General features: G+C 40.7%; 1 protein-coding gene across 1 annotated transcript; it reads right to left on the bottom strand.

Annotated features, from left to right (window-relative positions):
- Nucleotides 1-1,026: 1,026 nt before the first annotated feature.
- Nucleotides 1,027-11,209, bottom strand: MPZL2 (myelin protein zero like 2). The gene is made up of 6 exons (XM_069468877.1): nt 10,861-11,209; nt 9,704-9,870; nt 9,200-9,410; nt 6,681-6,828; nt 4,595-4,670; nt 1,027-2,447 (listed from the first exon to the last, which is right to left on the bottom strand). Exons 1-5 carry the CDS (start codon nt 10,916-10,918, stop codon nt 4,607-4,609), a joined length of 648 nt encoding a protein of 215 aa, XP_069324978.1. The 5' UTR covers nt 10,919-11,209; the 3' UTR covers nt 1,027-2,447; nt 4,595-4,606.
- Nucleotides 11,210-14,728: the final 3,519 nt, after the last annotated feature.

Genomic DNA, 14,728 nt, shown 5'->3' with positions numbered 1-14,728 from the left:
AAGAGTACCACATAGAATCTTTGATATGTTCCATTGAAAAAGTCCCCAAACTAACTAAGTGGTGTTGGTATGCCCAATTCCCAGCTATCCAAAGTGATGTGAAAATTCTGTGGAAATCCATATACTTTTATTTATCCAGTAGAAACTAATGCTATCCATTATTGACTTCCAGGTTGTCTCTACTAAAAAAACTTTTCAGTGAAGATAAAATATATATCCATCTGTTTTCTGTTACCTGCTGTGTGGAATTTTTAGATTTGTATATAAGCAAATTATATAATTGATAATTCTTTATTTCTGAAGGTTTATTTACATAGCATTTAAGGCATAATAAAAAATAAATTACAATACAAAAGTGCTCTTTAGGAAGGAGACACTAAACAACAGGCTGTATTATCCCTTGAGTATTTAGCCAAGACACAAAGTACAGGTTTTGCTGGAAAAACTGTCCATGAGTTTTAACTAATTCTTCGTTATATTTATGGAACATCATCCAGGCCATCTGTTTGAAGAAATATCCAGTTATTATATTTTCAAAGGTTGGATTTTGAAGAAAAATACAAGATGTGGATTAAAGGTAATACAGACTTCAAATCTAATTTTTAGTTTCAAATGAATGTTGAAACTTTAATTTTTTTTTTTTTTTTTTTTTTTGAGACAGAGTCTCACTCTGTTGCCCAGGCTAGAGTGAGTGCCGTGGCGTCAGCCTAGCTCACAGCAACCTCAAACTCCTGAGCTCAGGCGATCCTACTGCCTCAGCCTCCCGAGTAGCTGGGACTACAGGCATGCACCACCATGCCCGGCTAATTTTTTTCTATATATATTTTTAGCTGTCCATATAATTTCTTTCTATTTTTAGTAGAGATGGGGTCTCGCTCTTGCTCAGGCTGGTCTCGAACTCCTGAGCTCAAACGATCCGCCCACCTCGGCCTCCCAGAGTGCTAGGATTACAGGCGTGAGCCACCGCGCCCGGCCTAAACTTTAATTTTTTAGACAGTATAAAAGTCAGAATGAGACAGGTATGCAATGAATTTCAGAATGAAGGTTTATATGTAAATAATACCAACTTTTAAAAAATAGTATTGGAAAATATCAGAGTCCATTAACTTTAAATACAGATAATCTGTTTGAAAATTCCAGTTTGTTAAAAGAAGTAACATCTGTAGCCCAGTTGATGGAAACTGAAGATATCAGGTTGTGAAGATTGATCTTGAGCCTAAACTTTTAGACATTTTCTATCCTTTGAACAAATGCTACTGTAGCTTAAGTTTGGAAAGACACTAGAAAACACAATTTTTAAAAGACACTCTTTCCATAGCCTACTTAAAACGTTTGCTTTATCTACCAGTATAAGGGAGGAAAGAATAACATTGGTTTCATTCAGTTTAAGTAGTTTGGTATTTCTTTACTCCATACCAAATTCTGCCCCTCCCCACAAAATAAGCAAGTGAATTACAACCAAAAAAAATAAAGAAGAAAAAACTTACTCTTGCAGTTCTCAGAGCTTTCTATAATACTGTAAAAAGTTATTTAGGGCTGGTTTTTTTCATCAGCCCTAAATTTTCAAAGTTGTAATGTACTATTTCAGAATCCTTACATGAAACTGCTTAATGATTCCAGTCTGAAAATGAGCATAGACTTTGCTCTGTTGTTATAGATCATTGAACTAGGGGGGAAAATAGTAAGCTAAATAGTCAATCACTGCTCATGGAAGACCTACACTGTTTATTTTTTGCAACATAGAAAAAAAGTAACAAGTAATCCATCCTGAGGTGGCATTTGCCAATCTGTTAGCATTCATGTAACCTTTTGTAGTTACTGTATGATTGACAACAGCAGCAGCAAAACCTATCACCTGGGATATTAAAAGAAATTCAATACAACAAGATGTGTACCATACTTAAGGGGAGCCATAATAATCAAAATGTTCTTTAACAGTTTGAATTTAGAATTTACTGTTAATCAATCAAAAACAGCTGGGAGACTTAGCTCACCTTTTAATGGAAAATGTAGGAAGGAAAGAGAGTAAACACATTAACTTTAGTAGTAAGAGTGTTGCTCTAAAGAAACTAATATGTGAAAGGAAATGTCATGACAGACAATTAGGCTTCTAGCCCCTTTAATGCCAATACATGCATATACAAGTCATAATCTATAAGGAGTGTTTAAGGGCAAAAATGTAGTTTCTTAGTTTACAAAAGCTAATGAGCATTTTAAAAATATCTGCACTCTGAAATTAAATAAAACCTTAATAATGAGGTTGTGTGCGAGTCTGGTGGTACCTGCCCGAGAATAACTCTATGCTGGCTCTAGAGGAATGTTGCTTATCTAGGTGGATATGTGCTGCAGAATTGGTTGGAAGACAGGTCACAAATGGAAAAGCCAAAGAAAAGTCTCCATTAACTTCAAGAATACTAGAGTTCTTGTTCTTGGAAATCTTCAGCTTCCTAAAACACAAAACAAAATTTAAATGGATGATATATTTGGGAAGAGTGCAATAAGGAGTACTTGGCATTATGAATTGCATATATATTTTACTAGATCTGTTTCCGATTCTAAAGGAACATATTCTTAAACTTATTCTCCCCCAATTTCATTTTTTTTTTTTTTTTTTTTTTTTTTTTTTTTTTTTTTTTTTTTTTTTTTGTTGTTGAGACAGCGTCTCACTTTGTTGCCAAGGCTAGAGTGAGTGCCGTGGCGTCAGCTTAGCTCACAGCAACCTCAGACTCCTCGGCTTAAGCAATCCTACTGCCTCAGCCTCCCGAGTAGCTGGGACTACAGGCATGCGCCACTATGCCCGGCTAATTTTTTCTATATAGATTTTTAGTTGTCCATATAATGTCTTTCTATTTTTAGTAGAGACGGGGGTCTCACTCAGGCTGGTTTCGAACTTCTGACCTTGAGCAATCCACCCGCCTCGGCCTCCCAGAGTGCTAGGATTACAGGCGTGAGCCACCACGCCCGGCCCCCAATTTCATTTTTAAAAGAAGTTTCCCAACTCTTATTACATAGTTCTCCGAGTCAATATCCTTAATTCATAGCCTCTAAGTGCCTTGCATGGACACTTGGATGATCCACAACTTGCTTGCATACATACATTCCATATCCTTCCCTCTTCTCTCTCTTAGTATAAACAAAATCAACAAAATCAAACATACAGAAAAGTAGAGAAGACAGTGTATGGAATTCACCCATCATCTAATTTTGAAGCCTTTTTTTGGCTAAAGTTTTTAAAGCAAATTGCTGACATTTACCCCTGAAATACTCCAGTGAACATTTTTAAAATAGGGACATTTTCCTTATAACCACAATACTGAGATTACACATAAAACTAACAGTAATTCCCTACTATATTCATATATTCAACATTTTCATATTGAAGACTTTCACAATTGCCCCTCCAAGTTTTTTAACAAATAGTTTTTTCAGACTGATACCCATCTAGTCAGAGATCACACATTGCACGTTGATTGGGTTAGTCTCTTAAGTTTCTTTTAATCTAAAACAGCTCCCATCTTTATTTGGTGGGACCACAATTTGTTAGACAATCCACTTATTTTTAAAAAGACAATGGCCCTTGGTAAAAACTCCCTAATACCAAATTTTGTTTCCTGGTTTTACAAGACAATCATTTTTCTCCATATCTATATTATAAATCCTTGAGATCTTTCACTGGCACTTTAGCCTATAAAAGTGTGACCCTCATCCCTTCCACCATGTGAGGACACAGTGAGAAGACAGCCATTTTGAACCAAGAATCTAGCCCTCACCAGACACTGAATCTGCTGATGCTTTGATCTAGGACTTCCCAGGCTCTGGAACTGTGACAAATAAATTTCCAGTGTTTATAAGCCAAAAAAAAAAATGTGATCCTCTTTGCAACTATCAGTGGTCTATAAAAATTTCCTCCCATTTAGAAGAGTCAAAGAGAATTTTACAGGTAAAAGTCATTAATGTCAAGAATTTTCTTACATTATCAGTAATCAGTATAAAGTTCAAGTTTGCATGTCTTGATTTACAACATCTAGAAATTAAATGTGTGGACCTACTCCAGAGAATGGGATAAATCCTGAGCATATGAAAAATAAATCATCACCTTTTAAGCCTGATGAACCTGAAAACTGGAAAAATAAACTTACACACTACTGAAACTGGATTCATAGTCCCAACAACTGACAGGAGAAGTTGAAATCAGTTCCAGATAACACAAAAGCTCTGTCAAAATGTCAGGCATATCGATTGAGTCACTCTCTTAATGCAATGATTTATTTAAAATAAAAAAAACCAAAACAAGCAGATGTTAATCTTTTCACTTAAAAAAAGATTTATTTACATGTTGAACGTTTATTATTATTGGTGGTGATAAATACAACCACAAAGCCGCAAATAACCTTAGAATTCTCTCAGTTTTGATGGCAGTAGAATCTAGCTTCATAAGACTAATAGAAGACTTTTCTCTCCCTGACCCAGCTCCTCTAATTTCAAATAGGAAACTCTCAACCTTATAAAGTAATCTGGGGGGAGATCCACTTTAGAGATGGACCAGACAGGTCAGAAAGCTGAAGAAAGAAATCAACCTATTTTTGCATCTTACCATCTAAAAATGTTAGTCTGTGTCTTCTAAATAAACAGAGACCTTTTTTTCTTGGTTGAGCCTTTCCTCCTCTTTTCTGTAACAAAGAAGCAGAAACCAAATGTCAGGTGAACAAGATAAGAAACAAGGGAGGCAAATCCTACAGAGGTTTCAGGTAAGGTATTTTCTCCCCCGTATTTTGGGAATAATTACATGTACATGGGAGTAGATTGAAGCTTACAGAGAGCTAAACTAGTACCATCTAACTAATAATACACCTCCATTACATGACCCTGGATAGCTGAACTTCAGACAGTTTCAAAATGTAAAGGTTCTGATTTGGGAATTCCAAAGACTTAAAGCAGATACTTCACCATTAGTATCCTACCTCTAATTTCTACTCTTTATTCAAAAAAAGTTTTGTGTTGACCTAGAATTTATCTGCATTGATTATATTCTATTCAAACCAGAACCTCGAGTTGGGTTTGTTTAGGCTTTCTTAAAATCAATTCAATTTATTTTAGTAAATATTTATTAAGGAAAAGAAAGAAATGGTGCTGGGACAACTAGATATCCATGTGCAAAAGAATGACCTTGGACTCCTACCTCAACCACATACAAAAGGAAGCTCAAAATGAATCAAAGACCTAAATGTAAGAACTAAAACTATAAAACTCTTAGAAAAAAAATAGGCATAAATCTTCATGACTTTGGAGATTAGACAGTGTTGTTTTTTTTTTTAGCTAAGACACAAAAGCACTAGCAACAAAAGAAAAAAATAAATTGGGTGTTATCAAAATTTAAAACTTTTGTTCTTCAAAGGACATTATTACAAACATGAAAAGACAACTTACAGAATGGGAGAAAATAATTGCAAGTTGTATATCTCATAAGGGACTAGTATCCCTTAAAGAACTCTTATGACTCAACAATAAAAAGACAACAACCCTACTTTAAAATGGGGAAACGATCTGAATAGAAACATCTCCAAATAAGATATACAAATGGCCCATAAACACGTGGAAAGGTGCTCAACATCATCAGTCATTAGGAAAATGCAAATCGAAACCTCAGTGATATACCACTTCATATCCACTAGATGGCTATAATAAAAAAGACAGACAATAACAATTGTTGAGGAGAATGTGGAAAAACTGGAGCCCTCATACATTGCTGATGGCAGTGTAAAACGGTCCAGCTGTTTTGGGAAACAGTTTGGCAGTTCCTCCAAAACTTAAGCAGAGTTACCATATGACCCAACACTCCACTCCTAGGAAAATTGAAGACATATGTCTACACAAAAACTTGTAGATGAATGTTCATAGCAGCACTAGTCATAATAGCCAAAATAGAAAAAACCTAAATGCCCATCAATTAATAAACAATATGTGGTATATTCGTACAATGGAATATTATGCAACCATAAAAAGGAATGAAGTGCCAATGCATGCTACAATGGGGATGAACCTTGAAAACATTATACTAAATAAAAGAAGCTGGACATAGAAGGCCACATATTATCTGATTCCATTTAAATGAAATGTCCAGAATAATGGTTAAATAGTTGTCAGGGGCTGGTGGGAGGGGAAAATATGGAGTGATGGCTCCATAGGGGGTTTCTTTTGAGGAAGGGAGGTTAAAAAGGTTCTGGAATTAATGATGACTATTGCACAACTTTGTGAATATTAAAAGGGGTGAATTTTATGGTATGTAAATTTTATCTTAACTTTAAAATATATTCCATGAGCACCTACTATCAGCACAGCAGACTTTCCTAGTCACTGATTCATAGTGGCCCTGCCGGCTGCCTAGCCCAGTGGTTCTTACAAATATGTGCCTCACTTTAAAGGTATTAAGGGATATTTTAGAAAAACTTTACATAAACAGATTTTTATAAAATCAAATCCCACAAAGAAGTCTGATAATGAAATCTTTTGTAAAATTACTAATTCACACCTAATTTATCTGTCCTGTGAATCTGAATCCTTTTATGTAGGATTTACTCAAAGGAAAGAACATCTGTTCGACAACTATTTAGCCCCATTGCATAACACTCCGAGTCACCATCAGATTATTGGAAGACTTTCCCAGAACTGCCCAGCCTTACGATTTTATCTCCACCACTTTATGAGCTCTTTCAGCCCATCGCTTTTTCCGGAAATGCTGGAAGAGGACCACCACAATTACTATTATGACCATTATTGCACAGGCAGAGCCAATGGCTAGAGCCAGGAAGTAGATCTCAGAGAAGCGAACTGTAAGGAGAAAAAGATCAAGTTAGGATTCTAAAAAGAGGACTATGATGAAATCTAAAGGCATAATAGGAATGCATTTCATCAGTAGATGGAATCTTACTTTCTCCTACCTCTATGCATAAAACACCGTATTACCTTGTAAACCCTAGCAGCAGTAGGAAAACCATACAGATACTTTACTGGTTCTCAAAGTGTGGTCCTAGAAATAGCAACAGTAATATCGCTTGAGAACTTTGAAATGTAAAATCTCAGGCCCCACCCCAGACCTATTGAATTAGAAACACTAGTGGTGGGGTCCAGCAATCCTGTATTTTAACATTTCCTCCAGGTGATTCTGAAGCAGTTCTGAAAACCACTGGGTGGGTCGAAGTACCTATGGGGTAAGATTATCATTAACCTCATCAAACCCAGTGCCCAGCCAATTTTTCCCTGACTCCCAGATTTATTAAGCGCCTACTATGTTCCAGGCACTGTGATAGAAATGCAAAGCCAAAAACACCATCCTCAAGGAACTCATTCCCCCTGGGAATTTAGGCAAGTTAATGGGTAACGACAGTCTAGTGGATAAATAATGAAAGAGGAAACCCAGACTAGAGTCTGTGAACCCTGACTCTCCTGTCCATTAGCTTGATTTCTCATTTAAACTGCAGTAAGCTCTCAGAGTCAGGACATTAGAGAATGTCTACCAAGGGTTCCCACCCTTTAGTCCATGAAAGAGGATGGGGGTGGTCCACAAGCCCACAAAATCCATGTCTTATTGTGTATGTCTCCATTTTTTATAGGAAGCACAGCTGTGTCTTTCATTCAATTCTCAAAAAATAATGATCTGCACGTGTTAAGAACAATTGATTTTTTTTTTTTTGTCCAGCCTATTTATTTTGCAGATAAAGACACTAAGGTCCAGAAACATTACATTATTTCTTTAAAACTCAAATGACTTCTCTAGGGTCACACAGTTCTCTACTGTTAGGGCCTTGAGGAATAGTTTTAAACTGCACTAGGAACGAAAGGAGGGAATCATAGCATATTACAGGCTTATACGTTTGGGGTAGTAATATTGCATGTTGTTTAAAAGTACACAGCAGAGAGTGCTAGGTTAAAATATGAGCTTTGAGGGGTAAAGGATAAAAACTTATTTATTGGGCACATGAACACTATTCTGGTGACAGACACACCAAAAGCCCTGACTTAAGCATCACACAAGGTATCCACGTACCTTTGTACCCCCTTTATATTTTGAAATTTAAAAAAAAAAAGGTGAAAGGTATAGAAAAAATAGTTTTATTTTTTAAAAGAGCAGTAAGAGAAATAGCTCTACCATTTACTAGCTGTGTGATTTGGAGTAATTAACTTTTTTGAGCCTCAGTTTTCTCATGTATGAAACAAATGATGATATTCATTCCTTGAGTTCTTATTAAAAAAATAATTCATGTAAATTGTTCCATGCTGCGCCTGTACATAAACACTCAATATATGGTAGCTATTATAATTTTCAGTACAATTCAGAGTTGGGGGATTTTCCCGTGTATTGTTATTTTGTCCTCACCATAATCCTTGCTATATTATTCTCACTTTACAGATGAGAAAAATTAGGTTTATTTATAGCTGGCAAATGGTAACAGTGACTCAAAGCTAGATCTACAACTCCTAAGTTTCACGTACTTTGCTCTTTGTTATCTGGCGTAGTCCTCCAGGTTGTCCTTTATAGGGATGCAGACAATACAACGCACCAGTTTGGAGCACAGTTTTGGAGTCAAAGATGATTGGGTTTAAGTCCTAAGTTACTCCATTTATCAGCTGCATGACTTTGGGAAAGTGACTTAATCTCTATGAGCCTCAGTTTCCTCATTGGTAAAATGAGGGGCACTAAATGCGTGATAAACTGATAAGACAGGTAAAGATTAAACGTGCCACATGCAGCCCTGACATTTGGGAAGTCCTCAGTAAGCATCAGCTACCATTATTGGTATTTGCCTCCCAGGGTGGTGTGAGGATTAAATGAGATAGTGCATGTCAAGCACTTTGGACAGTGCCTAGCACCGAGTAGGTACTCAGCAAGTACCTAGAATACATAAGTGAATGAACAGACCCATTGTTAGCCTTTTATCAGAGAGTTGCTTCCTTTCCCTTTCACAATCTCAATGCCATTTTTGTAACAGATTCCGAGTCCTTTTGCTTTACTCTCTGTTTCTTTCCACAACCAAACAAAGCCTTTCTTTTTTTTACCCCAGGACTTTTCAGTCTCCCTCTGAGGCTCTCAGCTCTGAAGGGCTAGTCCCTCTCTGCCCCTTTCAGCCATCACAAAAGACTGCCCTTCTCTCTTCTACAAGCTCTCACACTTCCCCAAACCACTGTTCCCTGCATAACCTACCAGTGTGCACGACGCTGAGCCGGATCTCCCCTATCACCCCGTCAACATCGGGTGGATTCTTCACCTGGCAGGTGTATGTCCCATTGTCATCGAACTGCAGTTTCCAGAGCATGATGGAGACGTCATTCCGCTCAGGGTTCCCATCCCAGACCACCCGGTCCTTAAACCGCCCACTCATGGGTTTGAAGGGATCCACGTGGTAGTAGAATACCTAGAGAGGAGAAACGGTGAAAGATCTTTCTTATTCAGTCCCTGGGCAAGGAGGCTGAGATGGTGGGAGCAGAAGAGAAATACCAGCGAGCCTAACTGCGCATCTGCAGCTCTCTCACTTGCTTCCCCCCTTGCCAGGCCTCTCAGTTTCTGTCAGTCTCTGTCCCTAGAATTGTTTCCCCACTTAACCCTGGGCTTGTTGCTAAGAAAACTACTGGAAGAGCAAAGAGAGATAGAATGGCTTATTATTTTCCTAACCAAGGGCCCCCTGGAAAATGACAATAATCTACTTACAAACTGCTCAGGCCCTCCATCTAGAGGACGGAAATTCCAGGTCACTGTTAGAGCATCACCCACGGGGGCAAAGCTGGAGAAGGTGCATTTTAACCGAGCATCTGTCCCATTAACAGCCTCCAGCACCCGGGGAGTATAAATTTCCACAGCTGCTATGGGCCAAAGAGCTGCAATGAAGAAAAAGAAAAAGAAGGGTTAACAGAGTATAGAGTATTGTGAGAACTTTTGCTGACACTGCCAAAATAAAGATCTGAGTAGAGCATAAAGTGGAAATGAGATGCCCCAGCTCCCAAACTTACTTTACCCAGAGTCTGCATACTCCTAGCCATATGCAACCTTGACCCTCCCATTCCATACGATGACTAAAAATACCACACAGCCAGCCTTCTCTTACTTTCTCCGCAGCATGATATCCTAGTCTTGTGGTGCCAACTTCAAAACTGTAATAACGAACTATAAACATCAGCAAATAAAATTGAAAGCAGAAACAAAAAATTCAAATGAATCATAACATTGACTAGACATTATGTATTAAGATTAAGCATTATGTGTTGTATGGAAAATGGTCTCCTAGCAGGTAAGTTTTCCAGAAAGGGTCCTTCTGTGGATTTCATACTGTTACTCGTCTTCTGCAGAAATTGAGTTAATCAACTCCAGACAGCTTATGCTTGCCTGCACCCTGAACCTTTATACCACGTGGCTTTTTTTTTTTCCATATTTACATTTAGAATGTGTGTGTTGGGACAGTTTCAAAACCACAGTGGGCCTCTCTCTTTAACAATCTCGGCTTTCCCAGTACTGCTAAGAGTCCCAGACAAGACCCACACACAGAAATACAAGCGCCAAGTTCTGCCAGCAGCGGGAGGTTGAGAGCAGCCACCAAAAAAAAAAAAAAAAAAAATGTGTGTAACCTGAGATTAGAAAGCTCTCTCTGTGCTTGAATCACTGGCGGCCAAACACACCTAAACCTGTTTGTCCAAAAGCAATTCCCCAAAAACAACCCACTAACTTTAGTTTCAGTAAAATCCAAACTAAAACAAACTGCAACTATGGCTCAGGCTCCCAAACAAAACTTTTGCAACTTCTAAGACAATCAGCTATCTTTACAGGACAGGAAGTGCAGGAGGGAATGCTGAGAGAAGCCTGCCGGCTCTTACCTGTGAGCTGTATGCCAAGGAGAAGCAGCACCACACGAGTAGGGCTCTTGCCATACATGAGGGAAACCCAGCCCTGGCCCCAGAGACCAGACCGGGCAGACCAAGGGCTCCAACACCCTGCCAAGGCCACTCCAGGAGGAGCGAGCACAGCGTTTTCCCAGACAGAGGAGTCCAAGTCCCTTACCTATGCCCGTGACTCATCCTGCTCTGCCGGTGCACTTTGCAGAAATGAAAGGTGGGGCCTCAGCTCCCAACGCCCTCCTTCTCTCCCTCGCTCCCGCCCTCTACACTAGAGCACGTCTACACAAAGGTCCCAAACGCTGCAGTCCTCTCTTTACTTTTCCGTGAATCTAACTGGGCTCTGGCCTCTAGATGGCCTCGGAAACAGCCAGAGGAGGTGGTGCCAGCCTGAAATGTCCCAGGCTGCTTTGGGTTTGGCCCCCACACACCCGTTTTAAAAGAAGCTTTAGACTTGCCTGGGAAGCGAGTGTTGAAACCACCTTGCAGTGATTCTTCTTCCCAAAGCACCGCCCCGGGGCCACATCAGCCTGGGACTGGATTCACTGCAACTCCCAACAGGAATCAGAATTCCCCAGGACCCCCCCCCCCCGTGGGCAAAAAGTCCTCCAGCTGACACCCTCAGTTTTAGCCCCATGTTATCACAAGGATTTCGCGCCTTTCTGAGAGACCCAGCTGAAACAAACTGACCAAATCAAATCTCAGTGTTTAATGATCCTTTTGAAACATTTGCAGAAGAATCAGGACACCATCCTGGCTCATTTACCCTACAATCCCAATGAAGTTTGCAAAGTGCTTTCCAGCTGACAATGTCATCTCCATGACACCCCTGTGAAACGTTCCCATTTTGCCAGTGAGGACACTAAGAGCCCAGGGAACGTAAATGATTAGCCCAAGGTTCACCTCTACGAGGTGGCAAAGCCGGAACTTTTTTTTAAAAAGTGTAGTGCTCTTTCTGCCAAAAAACAGCTAATATGAATAACCAGACAGAGGGCTCTCAAGGAAAAGGTTTTCATGATAACTTTTTGGTGCCTAAGATTTCATCTGCCGTTTTTTTAGGGCAGCCTACTGTCTGACAAGTCTAAAGAGCTGAGGAATTTAAATGCAAAGGTGCCTCCTTGTCTGGAAAGAGGGTGGGTCATCCTTACAGATTACTGAAGGTGCGCGGACACAGCAGTAGGAGCAGGAGGAAGATCACATAGGCAGTTAAGAAGTAGGCTTGGCCAAGAATTGCCCTTATCCCCAGATTAGCAGCCTAGAAACTCTCCAGTGATTGTAACATCTACCAGCTGAACCCGGAACAGAGAGGTTCCCAGGAGCAGGAGAAAGGGGGCAGGCTGAGTAGAAAAACAAAATAAAACATCATAAAGAGGGAAGAAAAGAGAAAATTCCACCAAAAGAGAAGCAAAATACAGAAGTGAATTAAAAGAAAAGCAACAGGAAAAGCACAGCGTGAACATGGAACAAAAACTACTAGACAACCACGAAAATCTGTCGTTAGAACTGAGAAACCTAGAAGCTGCCCCAAGGGAACAAGCAGCTGTGTGCTAGCACGAACGTATTGCTACGATGAGCGCTTCTGAAAACAGTGTGGCTCCTTTGTCAGCTTCCAGGCCAGAGAGGAACCTAAACTCAGACTGCTGGGGGAACCTTTGCAACGGGGAAGAGGGAGGAGAAGGTACAGCCTTTCTGGTATGTAGGTCAGAGGAGTTCAGCTCCAGGAGCCTGGCGGACAAAGAGTTAAGGAAACTCAATCTTGGTTGGCTTTGGACATCGCAGGAAAATGCAGCTCCGGAGAAAGGCTAGGTAGAGGCCTGGGGTTTTGAAGTCTAGGACAAATTGCAAAATTTGGTGAGAGGTAGAGTTACCGAAGAGCTCAGGGATACAGGGGAAGCAGCAGGAGAGGAGTGAGGGCAGCGAGAGCTGGACAGACTGCCTGTTGTGCGGGGCAGAAGGATCCCGCCGCAGGGAGCCAGACGCCCGTGAGCCGGCTGCCAGCCTTGCTCTGAGGGGCAGCCCGGTGCCCGGATCCCATTCCTCAGCGGAGTTCAAGTTCCTGACTGTGTGCCCGGGAACGCCCAATTCCTTCCAGTTAGCAGGAGTGGCCCCAGCGTCACCGGTTCCCCTCCCTGGGTGAGGAAGGAGGCCAAGGGCAGAACTTGTTAGGAAGAGAAAATGCAAAATAAAAAGGATCTTTGCCCCTGAGAATTCCCTGGATGCCGACCAGCAGGACTTTGATCAAAACTGAAGGCACCTACACAAAGGCCTACGTTACAGTTTGTGTCTAGGCAAGTGAGAGAAAAGGAAGAGGAATTCTAGAGATTCAAAAGAAGTAAAGTTTTCAGAGATGCCACTTTCTTTCTAAACTTGTCCAGAGAAAAAGCCGGATTGGCATTAAAATTTGTGACACGCCTATAGTTTTGAAAGCACCTCCTCTGTCCCAACCCTTTACACATTTCCCAAAAATATTTCTAGTGGATTTCTAGACCTTGGCCAGTAAGAAACTCACTGGGGGCTCGGGAAGACAGCTGGCCTGTATCAACATTTGTAAGAATTGTCCTTCTCAACATCCTAGGCAAAAATGCGGGTTTTTACCACAAGATGAAATCAGCATTGTCTGAAGTAAAACAAATAATTTAGCTTTTAGGGTGGTTAGAATAAGGCATTTGTTTACTCAAAAGTTTCTGTCCATATGTCTTCCTAGGAAAAATTTAGACACAGTAGAATAAGGCATTTCTGCCTGGGAGTAAATCATAATCTAAGGAGGATGGGGAGGTGGAGTGTCTTTGTAAATAAATAATTGCCATATTTGTGATTTTTTAATTCTGTCCTTAAAGGATATATAGGAATTCTGGAAAGAGAGAGGAGAAACAAAGGCCTTCCTATTGGTGCAAATGGGTGGGAATGCAAGCAAGTCCTCAAACCTGGAGCACCTGGAGGCCAGGTGAGAGGCTGGGCCCACTTGGGCAGGGCCCTCATTTGCCATCATAAGGAGTGTGGACTTGATCCTGACAGATATACCAGTTGGAGGTGGCTACTCTGTTACCTGAGAAAAGTCTCCCTGGAGTGGAATTACTTTTGTATTTCCCAGAACCATTTTATTTTTTTTTTTTTTTTTTTTTTGTTGAGACAGAGTCTCACTTTGTTGCCCAGGCTAGAGTGAGTGCCGTGGCGTCAGCTTAGCTCACAGCAACCTCAAACTCCTGGGCTCAAGCGATCCTACTGCCTCAGCCTCCCGAGTAGCTGAGACTACAGGCATGCGCCACTATGCCCGGCTAATTTTTTCTATATAGATTTTTTTAGGTGTCCATATAATGTCTTTCTATTTTTAGTAGAGACGGGGTCTCGCTCAGGCTGGTCTCGAACTCCTGACCTTGAGCAATCCACCCGCCTCGGCCTCCCAGAGTGCTAGGATTACAGGCGTGAGCCACCGCGCCCGGCCCCCAGAACCATTTTAAAAAGAAGAAGGAGGGAAGCCTTGAGATACCAACCACCACTTATTCTCCTGGCTTTCTCATGGGCCCCTGACTCAGGAGCCAGAATGAAATTACAGACCTAATACCTGTTTTTGGAAGACTCAGGGACTCCCAGCCTTTAACTAACAACTCCAATCCGTTGCATCCTATTTTGAAACTTCCTTACTGATGTAGAGAGCTTTACCCACATGAGAGAGGGAGGTTAGGATGCCAGAGTCCTAGATGAGAGGTGGCCCCTCAGCACAAAAGAATATGTGTGTTCCCTTGGGTTCTGCTCCTCACCTCAGGTGTCCTAGAGACATCCCCAAACAAAGACCGAGCTATGAGTTTAGAAAAGGTGTGGGAGAGAAAGCTTTCCGCCTCCCCACCTCATT

This window comes from Eulemur rufifrons, chromosome 6 (genome assembly GCF_041146395.1).
Source record: "Eulemur rufifrons isolate Redbay chromosome 6, OSU_ERuf_1, whole genome shotgun sequence".
In the NCBI taxonomy this organism is placed as follows: Eukaryota; Metazoa; Chordata; class Mammalia; order Primates; family Lemuridae; genus Eulemur; species Eulemur rufifrons.
The sequence above is the reverse complement of the archived record's forward strand: the minus strand, read 5'-3'. Positions and strand labels throughout refer to the sequence as shown.

Coding starts and splice junctions, on each gene's coding strand:
- MPZL2 (XM_069468877.1), bottom strand. CDS start 10,918: ATGTATGGCAAGAGCCCTACTCGTGTGGTGCTGCTTCTCCTTGGCATA. Junction 9,411..9,703: donor ATGGAGGGCCTGAGCAGTTT/GTAAGTAGATTA, acceptor TCTCCTCTCTAG/GTATTCTACTACCACGTGGA. Junction 6,829..9,199: donor GCTCAGCGTCGTGCACACTG/GTAGGTTATGCA, acceptor TTCTCCTTACAG/TTCGCTTCTCTGAGATCTAC.